Consider the following 18,850-nt stretch of genomic DNA (forward strand, 5'->3'; position numbering starts at 1 on the left):
TGTAGAGATGTTTTGCATTTAATTTTTTAACAAGGCTAAAACAAACTTTTCAGCTAAACTTTTCTGATTTAAAAAAAAAAAAAAAAATATTGCAGAGCTAATGAAATTGGTCTAGAATTTTACTCTGGAAATTCATTGTCGAGTCGTACAACCTTTTTTGAAGAAAACGCTGTCTTTCTTTTGGGAAGGGTTGGAGCTACTACCCTCTGCTTCTGGAGTTTTACGAGTGTCACTCACTTCCATCCCTCCGCTGCTCAGGCACTGCCTTGTATTCTTGTCGATGAATACTGGCAATGCTTTGATAGGCCGAGGTGGAGATTGTGATGTACAAAAATTGAGTGTGGGGGGAGCTTGTTCAAATCAAACAGGGTGACACAATCCTCAGGTCCGTATTTGAAAAGCATAGTGTATCACGGAGTTTCCCAGAAAGGGAGACACAGAAGTGCCACAGCCAATAGTAAACCAGATAGAATTTTTTATTTTTTTTTTAAGCAAAATGTATTGTTCCATAGAGAATAAGAGCATTCTGAAAACATGTATACAGTGCTGCCAAATTTGTCATACAATCGACGGAACCAACACATGTGGTGGGCTTGGTGCGTTTCGCTGAACATTGGGCTTCTTCAGGATTCACTTGAGGTTCACATAATCTATTAACCCAGAAAGGCAAACCTAGCAGAAGTTTGATACTAAAGCTCATTTGCAATAATTCTACCCTAAAATCTGATATTAGAAAAAAATAATTGATGAATATATCTGGCTAAAGATAGAAGGGGAGCAAGGTAAAAAGCCTTGGATGGATTACCACCAGTCAGAAAATGCGGGTCATAAGTTGTGTCGGGTATATGTATAGCCAAAAATGAGACGCCAGATAAGTTGCAGAGACGGCCCAAAAGGCAGCAAGGTCGACACAATGGATCCTGAAGAAGCCCAATATTGGGTGAAATGTGTCAATCCTACCACTTTCCTTGGTTCTGTTGATTGTATGACAAATTTGGCAGCACTGTATACATGGTTTTAAAAAAGTTCTCTTATACTTTTTCTATGGAATAATATAGCTTTAAAAAAAAAAAATTATCTTGTTTACTATTGGCTTTGACAATACCTTGTCTCCCTTTCTGGGAAAATCAGGGATACCCTATGCTTTTAAAATGGGAGATTGTGATGTCATCCCCTTGTCCTATCAACATTGGCCAATCAGAGCCTGTCTAGTATTTGACATAAATACAAGGCAGTTCCTGCATAGCTGAAAGCTTCCAACGCTTTTTTTTAAAAAGATTATTGCCCAGTCTGCAATAGTAAACTGCTTAGTAACTTTACATTTTTACTACCAATGGGCACTATGGTCAGCAACAGCAGTACCATCATTGCTAGCACACCCTTTTTCCCACATATTTAGTTTTGTCATGAAGAATTCTTGAAGAATGTTTACAAGTGTAGAATGTCTTGAATAGGGACATGAAGCCAGGAGATCTTGCATCACACCACAAGAAACCGGCTGCCCTTGCAAAGACAGTAGAAGTCTGGCATCACCTTCCAACAACACCTTTCCTGCTACAAATGGATTACGGTTATGTTTTTCTGACCTGTGCAATCCAATTATTTTAGTTTTTGTTTTTTATAGCTTGTTGTAAAAAAAAAAAAAAGAAAGAAAAACGTAGCAACCCTCCTTTTGGGCTGTATACAGCATTGATGCATTTCATTAAAGTATTTTAACAAAGTACACAAATTCTCTGATTATGATTCACATTTGAGATCAACTCTCCCTTCCAAACCAAATTGTATCGAAAAGCTCCCAATATCAAATATTTTAACATTTATTTTGGGTCCTGTTGAAAATGGAGCTTCTTGCAAGTGCTCCAATTCTATTTGTGTACTTTGCATGAGGCAGAGGTTATGCACACACAGCTACTGTACTAGGGGTCAAGAAGGTTCTTTAGAAATAAACAAAAATGTAACTACTGGGTGTCCAGTCAGGACCACTGGTCATACCTAGAAGAATACATTCATGCTTGAGTTTAAGGCACTCACATGCACTTTAATTGATGGCGCAAATCATTTCACTTTTTTTTGACAATATGAAATGGTTCCATTTTACTGCATTTAGCTGTGCAACAACAGTGGCTTGCCTTTTATAAATGATGATCTTTCTTGCAAAATAACTGCATTATTGGATAAGAAATGGAAAAGCATGCCATTTTACTGTTTTTAAAAAGCACCTACTTTTTTGGATGTTGGATAACCCTTGCACGTGTTGCCATGTGAACATTCTCCAACATAATTTTATTTTTTTGTCCAAGAAATTCAATCCTTATTTAAGGCCCACTGAAAAAAACAGTACTGAGATGCAGCAGTCAATGTTCTATAGTAATCTTTCTCCTCAGTATGTCTGACTCATAATATTTAGGATTACCCTGTGGGATAATTAGAGGGCAGGTAAATTTGCTTGGTTCACTGTTATCTAATTTCAGGATTTGAGGATGGCAAGAATAATGAGGATGTAAATCCTGTGAGTGCAGGAATGAAGTTGGTAACTTGGGATTTTAGTAATCATGTTTTAGATAATTCACAATAAAGGCAAAGAGTCGACTTCTTAAATAATTTGTCTTTAATACATTATATGCAGTGTTAATATTTACCTTTTTATGTGATTAACAGGTTAATCGAGCAGAAGCAGTTTGAGATTGTTACGGGTGGATGGGTAATGCCAGATGAAGCTTCTTCCCACTATTTTTCATTGATTGATCAGTTAATTGAAGGACACCAATGGCTTGAGAATAACCTTGGTAAAGTAATTTTTAATAAATTTTTGCTAACAGTTTATACATTAAACAGCTTAACTAAGCGGCTTCCCTGATCCAAGACAAGCTTGGGATGCCCATCCATACAGTTTTTAGATGACCCCATTTTAGATCAGCTTTGTAAACTCATATGTAGTTTGGAAGAAAAAAAAAATCGGCTCTTATCAGGTCTCAGGTTGGCAATACCTGTGTTTGGTTAATTGCAGGTGGACATAACCAGGGAATGGTGATAATTTTGGAATCTATACTAGAGACTCTTGAACATGCCTTCTTCCATTTAAAAGTCATGGTGAATGTCAGACAGATTTTTCAGTATGCATCAAATATTCAAGCTCATCCAAGCATGTGCACAGTCCTCCACAACTCTCAGACAAGATCATGTGCACTCATACAGGGAGAGTTATCAAAGTGCTAAAATGTGTGCAGGTGTAAGCAAACATGTTATGGGTCAGCAATACCACAGGAAAAATTTAACGCTCTTCCCCTCTGTCAGAACTGGCCTGGAACTTTTTCGCTTGGTGGCTTATACAGTGGTGAAATAATATTAGAGCAGTTTTTTTTTTTTTTTTATTTCTTGAAATTTTGGCAAAGGCGTTGCACCTTTTTTACAATGCTTCATGGTGTGAAAAAAAAAAAAAAAAAAAAAAGATGAAGTTGTGCTTATGGTTCAATCAAAAAGAAAAGCAGATGGCACACCACTAGATATAACTGGTTATATAGCATAGAAAAAACTGTTGCAAAGCTAATCAAAATATGTATATCAGCAATGCAAGTTCTGTTCAATTCACCATAAAATAGTGAGAAAAGGTCCCAAAATTGAGTGCAAAATAGTGCAAGGGTAATTGGATGTGATCCACACTACTTGCTTCCTGTATCTTATTTGACACAACAGGCTTACAACAAAGCCACGATCCTCTGAATCAGGGAAGTCATAAAGCACTTGGATTGTTGTAAGGAAGTGACAAACAAGGACATGGAAAGCCAGGCCATGAAACCAAGCCTCACAATCAACAAAAGTTTGTGACTTTTGTTGATCGTGAGGCTTGGTTACATGATCTGGCTTTCCATGTCCTTGTTTGTCACTTCCTTGCTTTCCAATGCCCGGTCCCAATATGTTATAATTAGTGTTGTGTGGGCGTCCCCTATTAGGTCAGTTGTGACAAAACATGTGAATTGTGAGATCACATGGTATAGTGAGGAGAGGCTGCAAGTTCTTGGGTTCATCTGTTTTGCTGGATGGCTACATCAACCTAAGTGCTTTATAACTTCTCTGATTCAGGGGGACATAGCTTTGCGGTAAGCCTCTTGTGTTAAATAAGGTGTAGGAGAAAGCAAGTGATATTTATGGATCACATCCAATTGAATCCCTTTCATCCTCCAACTTTGTTTATTTGCATTGAGATTATTAGGCTTCATTTCCACTGGAGTTTTTACAGCCACTTTTCTGAGCGTTTTTTACAGCTTAAAAACGCCTGTCCATGTTCTATGGCATCATGCCCACATAGGCGTTTTTAAGCTGCAAATGGCATAGGCGTTTTTGAGGCGTTCTGTGGCTCCAGCAATAGAGCTGTAAAAACGCTAGACATTAAATAACGCGCAAAATACTATTTTTCCTTCCGTCTGTGGATCGGATGAACGCGGACATGCGGTCCGTGTTCATCCGATCCCCCCTTAGGGAAGAGCGGAGAAAAGACAGGGCGGTCCCTGCACAATGTGTGGGGACCGCCCTGTCATCCGCCGGCTTAGCAGGGATTAACGGAGCGATCCCAGCTGAGTAATGATCCGCCCTGTGTGAAAGGGGCCTTAGCTGTTCTGGAATAGCAACACAATAGATTACATTTTAAATGTTGTTCCTTCTTACTTTCACTGCCCTTTTTATCAAATGGAGAAACTATTTTTGAAAGTCTTATATTTTGGATCAGTGTTTCACAACTCCAGTCCTCAAGGCACCACAACAGGTCATGTTTTCAGCCTCTCCATTATTTTTCACAGGTGATTTGATCAGTTTCACTGCGTTAGTAATTACCACAGTCATTTCATCTGAGGGAGATCCTGAAAACATGTCCCGTTGGGCGCCCTGAAGACTGGAGTTGAAACACTGGTTTGGATAACTGTTATGTTAATTGTCTTTTGTTTGAACAGGTGTCAAGCCAAAATCAGGTTGGGCAGTGGATCCATTTGGACATTCTCCAACTATGGCTTACCTTCTAAAACGCTCAGGGCTGTCGAACATGCTTATCCAGCGGATCCATTATTCGATCAAGAAACATTTTTCATCAAAAAAAACTTTAGAATTTTTTTGGAGACAAAACTGGGGTAAGCAAGTCCTTATGACCAGCATTAGTTTACATTGGTAATTGTATCAGTTATTCCTTTAAATGTCAAAACATTGTACCTGTTGTAAGATATTAAGTGATCCCCCCCCCCCCCCCTTTTTTTTTTTTCATATACTTGGATATTATAGGCCTGAGTGCAATATAGTGCTGGGCCTGAAAAGGTATAATGCAGGTGCTTTTGTCAGAAACAGAGTTTCCTCTACACTTGCTTACTTATCTAGGTCACCACTAATCTGGGCTGCCATAACATTTCTTATTGATTGGGTACTGAACTAGCATGAACATTCATTTCCCCAAATTCCTGCTGTTTTCAGTGCTTTTAATTTCTGTAGAATGTGGAAAAACCAGTCCAAACAAATGTATTCAAAATATAGTTGTACATTATCCCTTTTACAAGCCCATTTCTGACATTTGTTGCTTGCAAGTTAAAATACGTTTATTTCTGCTAGAAAATTCCTTAGAACCCCCAAACATATTTTATTTATATACAGTACAGACCAAAAGTTTGGACACACCTTCTCATTCAAAGAGTTTTCTTTATTTTCATGACTATGAAAATTGTAGATTCACACTGAAGGCATCAAAACTATGAATTAACACATGTGGAATTATACAGTGGTAGCACAGTGGTGCAGTGAGTAGCACTTTCGCCTAGCAGCAAAAGGTTCGCTGGTTTGAATCCCAACCACGACACCATCTGCCTGGAGTTTGCATGTTCTCCCTGTGTCTGCGTGGGTTTCCTCCGGGTACTCCGGTTTCCTCCCACACTCCAAAGACATGCTGGTAGGTAAATTGGACCTCGTCCAAATTGGCCCAGTATATATGTATACATGTGTGTATGACTGTGTGTCCCTAGCGTGTCATGATCCTACGGGGTAAAAATGACCGCACCAGCCAAGCAGATACTGGCTGGAAAAAGCGCCCAGAGGCGATTCAGTTCGCATGCGTTGCGCTATACAAGTCATTCATTCATACATAACAAAAAAGTGTGAAACAACTGAAAATATATTTCATATTCTAGGTTCTTCAAAGTAGCCACCTTTTGCAGCAGACACATCTCTAGAACTGGTAAGAGGAGACTGTGTGAATCAGGCCTTCATGGTAGAATATCTGCTAGGAAACCACTGCTAAAGAAAGGTAACAAGCAGAAGAGACTTGTTTGGGCTAAAGAACACAAGGAATGGACATTAGACCAGTGGAAATCTGTGCTTTGGTCTGATGAGTCCAAACTTGAGATCTTTGGTTCCAACCCCTGTGTCTTTGTGCGACACAGAAAAGGTTGAACGGATGGACTCTACATGCCTGGTTCCCACCGTAAAGCATGGAGGAGGAGGTGTGATGGTGTGGGGGTGCTTTGCTGGTGACACTGTTGGGGACTTATTCAAAATTGTAGGCATACTGAACCAGCATGGCTACCACAGCATCTTGCAGCGGCATGCTATTCCATCAGGTTTGCGTTTAGTTAGACCATCATTTATTTTTCAACAGGACAATGACCCCAAACACACCTCCAGGCTGTGTAAGGGGTATTTGACCAAGAAGGAAAGTGATGGGGTGCTGCGCCAGGTGACTACCTCTTGAAGCTCATCAAGAGAATGCCAAGAGTGTGCCAAGCAGTAATCAAAGCAAAAGGTGGCTACTTTGAAGAACCTAGAATATGAAATATATTTTCAGTTGTTTCACACTTTCTTGTTATGTATAATTCCACATGTGTTAAATCATAGTTTTGATGCCTTCAGTGTGAATCTACAATTTTCATAGTCATGAAAATAAAGAAAACTTTGAATGAGAAGGTGTGTGCAAACTTTTGGCCTGTACTGTGTGTGTGTATGTGTGTATGTGTATATGTATATATATGTGTATATGTATATATATGTGTATATGTATATATATATATATATATATATATATATATATATATATATATATATATATATATATATATATAATGCGCTGTATTTGTGCAGCAATTTTTTGGGAAAAAAACTTTCATGAATTAAACATTAAAGTTAGTCAATTTTTTTTGTATTTTGTGAAAGATGATGCTATGCCGTGTAAATAGATACCCAACATGTCATGCTTTGAAATTGCACACACTTGTGAAACTACGGTACCTAAAAATGTTTTCCGTAGGCGACGCTTTAAAATCAATTAGCGGTTTCCAGGTTAGAGTTACAGAGGACATCTGATGTTAGAATTATTGCTCTCGCTCTGACGATTGCGGCGATACCACACATGTGTTATTTGAACTCCGTTTACATATGTGGGCGCGACTTACAAATGCGTTGTCTTTGCGCAAACTCACAGGGGCACTTTAAAACATTTTTTTTTTTTGCATTGTCGCTGTACAAATAAAAAATAAAAAAATGTTGATCACTTTATTGCTGTCACAATGAATGTAAACATCCCTTGTGACAGTAATAGGTGGTGACAGGTACTCTTTCTGGAGGGATTGGGGGTCAATCCCTCCTTTTTTGCACTTCAAAGTATTCAGATCGCCAAAAATGGCAATTCTGAATTCTGTAGTTTTTTTTTTGTTTTTAATTTGTTGTGACGTCTCTTCCGTGTTTACACATAGGAGACTGGAATCAAGCCTTTTCTGGCTTTGATTCAGCCCCTCTCTAGCCGGCGGAAGTGCCGGATCGTGCATCGGGTCTCCCGGTTGGACTGGAGGCACCAAAAACAGTGGCAGGGGGCGCCCCGCGCTCCTTCGGATAACAACCGATCGGCTTTTAACCGCATCTGTTATTATCCCTAAAGAGCCGACCGCCTGCTCAAAAGCGGTACCGGGGTTGATGCATGCAGCTCTAAGGATTTGTACAGTGGCTTGTGTTCCAATTTAAAAAATTTGACTCCCAGAGTGCTCATTTTGCAGTGTACTTACACTTTCCAACCACTCTTCTCTAGTATGCTGCTTAACCATTTCAGCCCTGGAAAAATGTATCCCCTTCCTGACCATAGCACTTTTTGTGATACGGCACTGCGTCGCTTTTACTGACAATTGCACGGTCGTGCCACGTTACACCCAAACAAAATTTTAAGTCTTTAGTTTTTATTTGTTGTGCTATAATCAAAAAAGAGCGAAAATTTGGAAAAAAAGCGGTAGGTTCGACTTTTTGCTATAATAAATATCCCCCAAAAAGTTCCAACCACAATTAGCATTTTTTAAATGTATGTACTTTCATCCTGCGTTTTTATAATATAAATCCAGTCACTTACTATTTTACAATCCGCCGCCGATCCGCATAGATATTTTAAAAAGATAGTTTATAAAACTATATCTACACCGTTGTCATTTTGCTTGTGGGCATTGTGAAGCCTACAAGCACTTACTTCCTGGAAGTCTTGGATGGGGAGTGATAATTGGACAGCGCACTGCTTCGTGGGAAATGATGACACACATTTCCCAGGAGCATTAGAGGGAGATGTCAGAATCCTAGGTGATTTCAAAGGCAGATTGAGGGACCGCATAGCAACAGGCATTTCCAGATGAGTAAAAAAAAATATATACTTTTTTTTTTTTTTTTACTTTTTTAGGTCTAATGAGCACAATAATGAAAAAATTTATTTGGAATGGAAACTCCACTTTAAGTGTGTCCTAGGGAGTGATTCTAACTGTGGGTGGATGGGCTACCACTGACATGACAGAGATCACTGCTCCTGATGACAGGGAACAGTAGATACCTGTCATGTCACTAGGCAGAAGAGGGAAATACCTTGTTTAATAGGCCTCTCCCCGTTCTGCCTCTCTGTCACGATCGTGGGCCGCAGACGGAACATGGAGTTCGCAGGGCCCACTGTCAGGGAGAAGACGGTGAGCGTGCTGCGTACGCCCATTTGCCCACCGCTGCCATTGTGGCGATGTATATTGGCATGCAACGGTCGGCAAGTGGTTAAAGTGATGATAAAGGTTACTTTTTTTAAATAAAGATGTTATACTTGCCTGCTCTGTGCAATGATATTGCACAGAACGGTCCCATGCTTTCTCTTTTGGCAGTCCCCTGCTGGAGCTATATGCCTGCTTGCTCCTGTTGCTTCCTTGGCAAGTTGCTGAGCTGTGTGTCCATATCCCCTGCAAGGCAATTTTCACACTGCCCCGCCCCCCACCTGTCACACTGCCCCCCTCTTATCAGTTCATGGAAGGAAACGCCGCTCCAGGTGAGCAATCGCTGCAATCCGGATGTGCTGGGTGCAAGCCACGGCTTGCCACGATCAATAAGAAAAGAACAGCTGCACACCAAAGGAACGTTCCAATATGTTTATGCCAAAATAGCAAATGACAGCCAACAAGACAGAGTGCCTGAACCCAGGAGGTGACGTGTTTTACACTGACCTCAAACCTGGTTTGAAGAAGCACTGAGGTCGGTGTGAAACTGGTCACCTCCTGGGTTCGTTCACTCTCTTATTGGCTGTTTTTTGCTATTTTCGAATAAACACGTGGAACGTTCCTTTGGTGTGCAGCCGTTCTTTTCTTCTCCCCCCCCCCCCCCCCCCCACTTATCACACTGCCCTTCTCACCTGCCACACTGCTCCTCTTTTATCATACTGCCCAATTCATATTGATCCCCACCTGTCACACTGTCCCCTGTCTTACTGCACCTCCGTCATTCTGCCCCCTTCGGTCATATTTACCCCCTCCTGTCACACTACCCCGTCACACTACCCCATCATACTGCCCCCCTCTTTTTAGATGGCCCTCCTCCTTTCACAGTTCTTCCTTGTTACTCTGCTCTTATCACACTGTTTCCCTCCTGTCATGTGTCCCAGGTACCCTTTTCCTCTCGCACTGCCTCCCTCTTGTCACGATATCCCCGTTATACTGCCCTACTGCCCCTTCTTGTCACACTGTCCCCCTTGCATATGAACAATCAAGTCCACATTCATTATAAAATGCTGAATATTTAAAAATGAACTGCTATGTGTATAGCTGCACCATTGTTTACAATAATTTATTATGCATAATACCAAGCTATAAGCCTTTGCACCCACATATAACCAATATTGTTGGCTTATTGAGTGAAGCTTTACTGTTGCTTTGTTTTTCTTCCTGTTTTAGACATTTTGTCATTTTAGGGTTCTCCATGCTCTACCACATTCATTGTAGCAGCTCCATTAGTGATCAATTTGTTTTAATTATAGATTTGGGGAGTAGCACCGACATTTTGTGCCATATGATGCCTTTCTACAGCTATGACATTCCTCATACATGTGGCCCTGACCCAAAAATCTGCTGTCAGTTTGATTTCAAACGTCTGCCTGGTGGTAGGGTAAATTGCCCATGGAGAGTGCCCCCAGAACCCATTAATGATGGCAACGTAGAACACAGGTATTGCCTTCTTCTAACTTTTTTCTCCTTGCTATCTGTGGTGTAAAGTGGCTGTGCGCCAAGAGTCGTTGACTTTGTTATACATTGCACTTGGGAAGATGGGACAAGGTACTACTTTGATAATTTTCCTTTAACTAAAAAATAAATTGTCAAATTCAGCTGCGGCAATTCTTTTTTATTTTTTTTCATGTTGGTTGCACAAAGTATTTTCTCTTTTGAGTTCACCTAGTAAACCATTAGGGAAAAATGTGTAATGTTCGGCCAACAGAACTTTTGTGTGCCATCTGTTTTTGGAGCTTTCAGGCTGCCTACTTATAGGACCAATAATGCTAAAGTGTGTGTGTGTGTGTGTAATATATATATATATATATATATATATATATATATATATATATATATATATATATATATATATATATATATATATATATATATATATATATATATAATCAATCTCTCTTGCATCCCCTGCTGATCAGAGCGGAGTGAATGGATGACAGGTTTATGCAGAGCAGATACGCGGGTATAAACAGACTTCGCTTTCTGTTTATACCCTACTACCCCTTAATCGATCCACCTAGATAGAGGCGGGGGTCACCTTGTGTTTGTTTTCAGTGGACCAGATCGGAGGTAAGCAGGTGTAAACTAACACACGTCTGTTTTACTCCCGCTGGTCCATTGAGTTGAATTGACTGTCTGATCGTGTCCACCTGAAAAACTGACAGCTTGCTGAAGACAAGCAGACTAAGAACATGGATAACTGGAACCATGTCCTGTGGTCTGATGATTCCAAGATAAACTATTTGGTTCAGATGGTGTCAATCGCGTGTGATCGGAACAGTCGTCTGACCGAGGCCTAAAATTCTAAGGTTGTTTTATGTATGTTCTTATGTTAGATCTTGATTTATGTTTAGATCTCGATCTCTCTGTGTGTATGTATGCATGCGCGTGTGTGTATAGATAGATAGAGAGAAATGTGTGTGTGTGTGTGTGTATAGATAGATATACAGTTGAACCTCTGATTACAAGCATAATCCATTCCAGGGGTATGCTCGTAATCCAAAGTACTCGCATATCAAATCGAGTTTATCTTTTCATGTGCCAACACTGAAGAAATTACACTTTGCTACAATGTAAAGTGAGTGTACAGCTCCATGACGACATCACAGAACTGGTGGATGTTAGAGACCTTGCGCTCCTCCCTGCCTTTCGTTTGAGTATGCCCCACAGATGCTCCATAGGAGGCCCCACCTTGTAACTTACAAAAATGAAAGGATCTGCTACTGACGGCTTGGTACCAGATACCACAGCATACCTTCAGAGGTCTAGTGACATCTGTGCATCCACGGGTCAGGAATGTTTTGACAGCAAAAGGATGACTTTGATGAGTGGTCATTATGTTATGTATGATCGGTGTGTATCTGACGAGTCCCACTCCCAAGTCCTAATCGGGTACATATTTCCAGCTCTGGTTATTCCCACCACACACGTTCCTGGAAGAGGCTCTAGGATACTAAGTGCTGCAGCAACCACCAGCTAGAGACTGGATAATGCATGACACCATGTAGATATTTGGCAGCACACCACGGATCTTTAAGATAAGTCCAAATGTTTTTTTCAATAAAGTATGATTGCATCTTAAACAAGCGTGCAACGTTTTGAAGTCAGGTATGTATAACATTCCTGAGGAAGGGGTCCTTCGAGGCTTTGCTAGTTGCATTCTCTTATTTGTGATGCGATCATATTTCAGTAGAAAAACATTTGGACTTTGTGTGTGTGTGTTTTATTATTTGCTTTTTAAACTGTAAATATGTCAATTTTTATTTTACCTGGTAAACCATTTCTTAAATCCTACACTTTTTTTTTTTTTTTTTATATTTTTCTTCCTGAATCTCATTGCAGAGCATGGATGATTTTAGATCAGTACAGAAAAAAGTCAAAGCTCTTCCGCACAAATGTACTTTTGGTCCCATTGGGTGATGATTTTCGCTACAGTGATAGTTCAGAGTGGGATCAGCAATACCAGAACTATCAAAAACTGTTTGATTACATGAACTCTCACCCTGAACTCCATGTTAAGGTAGGTTATGTAAAATATTTACAGGTTGTTTTTTTTTGTTTTTTTAACAGTCCACAACGTGTTTATTCTTTGATTAGAAATTGGTTGAGATTTTTTTTTTTTTTTTCTGCTCGAGTAAACGCAGGACTTTTAGTAATCTGTCTAAATGCATGACTATTCAGGTGAATGTTCTGTTGCAAAAAAAGGCATTTCCAAGTATAATCTCTTCCAGCTCAGTTAAAGCGGGGGTTCACCCAAATTTTTTTTTTTAACATTACATTCAGCCGAGTTGTCAGAATGACAATCGGCTGTTTTTTTTTTTTATTTCATTGCCGTACATACCATGTTTTCACTGCCGCTTCCGGGTATGTAATCTGCGGCACTGGGCGTTCCTAATTGATTGACATCCTTCCGACCGGCGCATACAGCGCGTCACGAGTTCCCGAAAGAAGCCTAACGTTGGTGCGCAGGCGCCGTATAGAGCCGACTCGCAGTCCGGCTTCTTTCGGCAACTTGTGACGCGCTGTATGCGCCGGTCGGAAGGATGTCAATCAATTAGGAACGCCCAGTCCCGCAGAAAATACCGTATGTACGGCAATGAAAAAAAAACAGCCGATTACATTCAGCTGAGTTGTCGGAATGACAATGTTAAAAAAAAATTTGGGGTGAACCCCCGCTTTAAGTTTTTAGCTAGTATCCTTGCTAATGGATGAAGTGTGAAGAAATGTAACGCAAGAATGCTTTTAAAAAAAAAATATTTTCTGTTTCAAATATTTTATTGAAGTTTTAAGAAATAAATATATAACAGTAAGTATACATAAATTATATAAATCATATAATAAGTAGACTACACAAAATGCTCCACAAAGGGAGAATTCAAATGTTGCATAGGTACAGGTCATGTCCAATAAAGGACAAAAACAAAAAGAGGAAGAGGGGAAGGGGAAGGGGTGGAAAAGGAAAGGGAAGGGAAAGAGGAAAAAGAGAGGGAATGCATACATATAACAACGGATAATAACCTCATCAAGATCATATAAGAAGGAGTGTTAGGAGAGAATGAAATATAAAAATTTCACGCTGATGCATTGTTGAACGAATGAAACTCAGTGGAATTTTTAAAGTTTAACCAACAAGCCCACTTGTCATAGAAGGATTTTGGTGAATCCCTAGATTGAAAAATTAATTCTTCCATTTCGGCAATGTGTTCAATTTTCTTAAACCAGTCTGAGATGGTAGGAGGTGAAGATTGTGTCCATCTAATAGGTATACAAAGCTTAGCAGCATTGATAAGGTGAAGCATTAATTATTTTTTATAAGTGTAATAAGGGAATGAGGAATGGTGTAGTAGATATTGGGCAGCAGTGAAATCAGGAGTGAATGTTGTAATGCGAGAAATTAAGTGATGGATATCTTTCCAGAAGGGCTTTATCAGAACACATTCCCACCATATGTGTAAGATTGTACCTTGAGCAGAGTTACATCGCCAACATAAAGGCGAAATGTTTGCATTATATTTGTGAATGATGATAGGAGTCCTATACCATCTAGAGTACAATTTATAGTTATTCTCTTGGGTCAATACATTTAAAGAGCCCTTTTGGATATGCTGAAAGACATGTTCCCATTCATCATGGGAGAGGGAGATATTAAGATCGTTTTCCCATTTGAGATTCACTATGTCCCCCTTGAGGTTGTAATCTGTGAAAAAAGAGGCATAAGTTGTGGATATTAAATGTTTCTGAGGTGAATTTTTGAGACATAAGATCTCAAAAGGAGTTTTGCGTCTATGCCATAAGGAATCCGAGCCAGTTCTATTAAAAAAACGTTTTATCATTTCATATTCAGGAGGTGGTATAATAACACCCGGGTTGGAAAGTTGAAATGAATCGAGTGTGAGAAGGTTACCTTTTTCAATTCGATTAGGATACTTCTTCCAATTCAACCCAAGCTTTAGTATGGGCATGTAAATGCCAATCAAGTATGCGAGTCAAGTGGCAAGCCCAGTAATACTTTTGCACATCAGGTAGTCCTATACCACCCAGAAGTTTGGGAATAATGAGTTTGTCCCATTTGATACGTGGCTGTTTTAGATTCCAAATGAATTTTGTACACATTCGTTTAAAATCTTTAAAAAACGAGGAAGGAATTTTAATGGGTATAGTCTGTAGTAGGTAGAGAATTCTGGGAAGGATATTCATTTTAATGATGTCCGCTCTTCCGAACCAGGAAAAAAATCCTTTATCCCAAGATAACAAATCACTTTTAATATTCTTGAGTAAAGGTAAGAAATTTTTGCTATAAAGGTCCTTTAAATTCGGAGTCAATTTTTTTCCTAGATAAGTCAATGAATCTTCTTCCCAGTGAAAAGGAAAATTGGTTTTGCATAAGGAGACTGTAGCATCAGGTAAGGAAATGTTCAGAGCCGTGGATTTAGTAAAGTTAATTTTTAGATTAGAAAGCGAATTGAAGAGGGAGAAATCTTTCAACAAATTGGGTATAGTTATTAAAGGGTTTGAGAGAAAAAGGACATCATCTGCAAATGCAGCTAGTTTATAGGTCTTCTTCTTGATCTCAACATCCACTATGTCCCGGTTGTTCCTAAGCCTATTGAGCATGGGCTCTAGGAGTATGACAAAAATAATTGGGGACAAAGGGCATCCCTGACGCGTCCCATTGGACACAGAGAAGGCTTCAGACAAGCAACCATTCACTTTAATCTTAGCTGTGGGAGAAGAATAAAGCAGAAGAATAAAATGGATTATACGTTCTCGAAATCCTAGTGCTTTTAAAGCTTCACTCATATAGTCCCAAGCTATTCTGTCGAAAGCCTTCTCCGCGTCAAGAGAGAGAAGGAATCCAGGAATTTTAGACTTTGTGAGCCAATTTTGTATATTTATGGCTTTAATAGTGTTATCCCTCGCTTCCCTACCGGGGATGAAGCCTACTTGGTCAAGAGAGATAATCTTAGGTAGTAAGGGGAGGAGGCGATTGGCAATAATTTTAGCATAGAGCTTAATATCTATATTTAAAAGCGAAATTGGCCTATAATTAGAAACCAGGGATGTATCTTTGTTCGGTTTAGGGATCATGGTAATATGTGCTTCCAGAATATCCTTGACAAAAGGGGACGAAGAGGGAATATTATTAAATGTTTTTAAAAAATGAGGGATAATAGAGTCTGAGAAAGTTTTATAATACGATACAGAGAGGCCATCCGGGCCAGGGCATTTACCTGTCTTAAGTTGTTTGAGAGCAGTGACAGCTTCCTCTTTTCCAATGGGTCTGTCTAATTCATCAGCCTCATCAGCAGTAATAGGGTTTGGGCTATAGGAATGTAAGAATTCAGAAATCATACTTCCCCTATCAATCAGGTATGGGTAAGTTAAACAATTTGGTATAGAATTGTTTAAACTGATTGGCAATTTCAGAAGATGTAAACAATGTTTTTCCATTAGGATCTGTGATAGAAAAAATGTTATTATTATTATTATTAATTTTCTTATTAGATTGAAGAGTTCTAGCCAGAAGTCTACCAGACTTGTTGCCAAACTCATAAAACAGTTTTTGAGACAGAGCAAAGTTGCGCTTTATTTTTTCATCCAATATTTTCAAAAGGGTTTTCCTGGTCTCCAATAATTCAGATAGAGTATCTAAAGCTAAAGATTGCTTATGTTTATTTTCCAGAAAATGGATTCGTTCAGTAAGAGATTTGATGTTGGCTTGTCTCAATTTCTTTCTTTTTGCTGAAATAGAAATTAATTCACCCCTAACTACACATTTATGAGCAGACCAAATCAATGAAGGGTGAACGTCCTCAGTGTCATTTTCTGCAAAATAAAGGGCAATCCTTGAATTGAGTGTGTTAATGTTGTCTGGGTTATTAAGTAAGGAATTATCAAGTCTCCAGATTCTATTATTAACAGGCCTGGAACGAAAAATTATAGAAAAAGTAATAGGATGATGGTCCGAGAAAAACATTGGTTCAATTGATGTGTCAATAAGGTCCTCAAGATCATTCTGAGACAAGAAAAAATAGTCAATTCTTGAATATCTATCGTGAGGAGGGGAGTAAAAAGTGTAGTCTTTGACGGTGGGATTCAAAAAAAAATATTTTAATTGTTTATGGTTACAAAATGTAAATCCAATATTTAATCTGACTATCCTTTTGCTTCAAACTAGCATTAATTCTTCTGGGTACACAGTGCTTGTGCACATAGTTTTTGAAGGAACTTGGCAGATGGTTCCAAACACCTTAGATCGCTAACCACAGATCTTCTGTGGTTGTAGGCTGCCTCAAATTCTTCTGTCTCTTTATGTAATCCCAGACAGTCTTGATGTTGCGATCAGGGCTCTGTGGGGGGCCCCAACCATAATTTCTAGAACTCCTTGTTCTTTACTGCAGATAGTTCCTAATGATATTGGCTGTATGTTTTGGGGTTGTCCTGCTGCAGAATACATTTTGGGCCAGTGACACGCCTCCCTGATGGTATAGCATGATGGAAGTATCTGTATTTCTCTGAATTGAGGACACCATTTGATTGGGCAATGTTGAGGTCTGTAGATAGTGGTCGGCCAAGGAAACATGCAGCAGTGCCATCAGCACATAACTGGCGGAAACCAGTAGAACCTAGGTACACCCATCTACCTTACTTTCTACAGGAAATGTGTTTCTCTGGCTGTGGACAAGGCCATTTCATACTTGAATAAGACCCAGGCGGTCCCTGTTGATGAATTTTTTTTTTTTTTAAAGATGTCACAAATAAGAGGTTAGAGGTCCCCTTTAACCACTTGACCACTGGGCACTTAAACCCCCTTAATAACCAGACCAATTTTCAGCTTTCGGTGCTCTCACATTTTGAATGACAATTACTCAATCATACAACACTGTACCCAAATTACATTTTTGTCATTTTTTCCCACAAATGGAGCTTTCTTTTGGTGGTATTTAATCACTGTTGGTTTTTTTTATTTTTTGCACTATAAAAGAAAAAAGACGTAAAATTCTGTAAAAAATTCTTCGTTTCTGTTATAACATTTTGCAAATTTGTAATTTTTCTTCATAAATTTTGGCCAAAATTTATACTGCTACATATCTTTGGTAAAAATAAGTACAAATTGGTGGATATTATTTGGTCTTTGTGAAAGTTAGAGTCCACAAGCTATGGTGCCAATATCTGAAAATTGATCGCACCTGATGTACTGACGACCGATCTCATTTCTTGAGACCCCAACTTGCCAGAAAAGTACAAATACCCCCCAAATGACCCCTTTTTGGAAAGAAGACAATCAAATGTATTTAGAAAGAGGCATGGTGAGTTTTTTGAAGTTGTCATTTTTTCCCCACAATTCTTTGCAAAATCAAGATTTTTATTTTTTCCCCACAAAATTGTCATATTAGCAGGTTATTTCTCGCACACAGCATATGCATACCACAAATTATACCCCAAACCACATTTTTCTATTCCTCCCGAGTATGGCGATACCACATGTGTGAGACTTTTACACAGCGTGGCCACATACAGAGGCCCCACAAGCAGGGAGCACCATCAGGCGTTCTAAAGCACCCAGGCCAATTCTGACATTTCTCTCCTACATGTAAAAATAATCATTTATTTGCTAGAAAATTACACAGAACCCCAAAACATATATATTTTTTTAGCAAAGACCCAGAGAATACAATGACGGTCGTTGCAACTTTGCAATTTTTCTAACGCGTTTTTTTTTTGGAAATGAAACTGTTTTGTGCTTTTAAAAAAATCATTAACGTTAGCCCAATGTCACCCTTCAAAGTTGCACACGCTTGTGGAATAGCGCCAAACTTCGCTACTTAAAAATCTCCATAGGTGACGCTTTAAATATTTTTACTGGTTACATCTTTTTAGTTGGAGAGGAGGTCTAGGGCCAAAATTATTGCACTAACATTCTCAGCGATACCTCATGTGTGGTTTGAACACCATTTTCATATGTGGGCGGGACTCAAGTGTGCGTTCGCTTCTGCATGCGAGCACACAGGAACAGGGGCGCTTTAAAATATATATATATTTTTTTATTGTTCATTTTACTTTATTTTAGTTTGACACGTTTTTCCCCAAAAATAAATGTTTTGATCACCTTTATTCTTATTACAAGGAATGTAAACATCCCTTGTAATAGGAATATGGCATGACAGGTCCTCTGTACAGTGAGACATGGGTCAATTAGACCCCACATCTCACCTCTAGGCTGGGAAGCCTGAAATATAAAAAAAAAAAAAACGGCTTTGATCGGAACAGTGAGTCGGAAGAAGCACCGGAGGGCAATAGGAGGGGGGGACGCCCCTTTCGCCTCC

General features: G+C 39.3%; 1 protein-coding gene across 1 annotated transcript in view; it reads left to right on the forward strand.

The window, feature by feature from the left end:
- MAN2A1 (mannosidase alpha class 2A member 1) overlaps positions 1-18,850 on the forward strand; it is a 206,212-nt gene that overhangs the window by 107,734 nt on the left and 79,628 nt on the right. Inside the window, exons 5-8 of the mRNA XM_040343232.1 lie at positions 2,659-2,786; positions 4,944-5,117; positions 10,277-10,463; positions 12,366-12,543. Coding sequence (XP_040199166.1) covers positions 2,659-2,786; positions 4,944-5,117; positions 10,277-10,463; positions 12,366-12,543 — 667 coding nt within the window. The remainder of the gene's footprint in view (positions 1-2,658; positions 2,787-4,943; positions 5,118-10,276; positions 10,464-12,365; positions 12,544-18,850) is intronic.

This window comes from Rana temporaria, chromosome 1, assembly GCF_905171775.1.
Source record: "Rana temporaria chromosome 1, aRanTem1.1, whole genome shotgun sequence".
Taxonomy (NCBI): domain Eukaryota; kingdom Metazoa; phylum Chordata; class Amphibia; order Anura; family Ranidae; genus Rana; species Rana temporaria.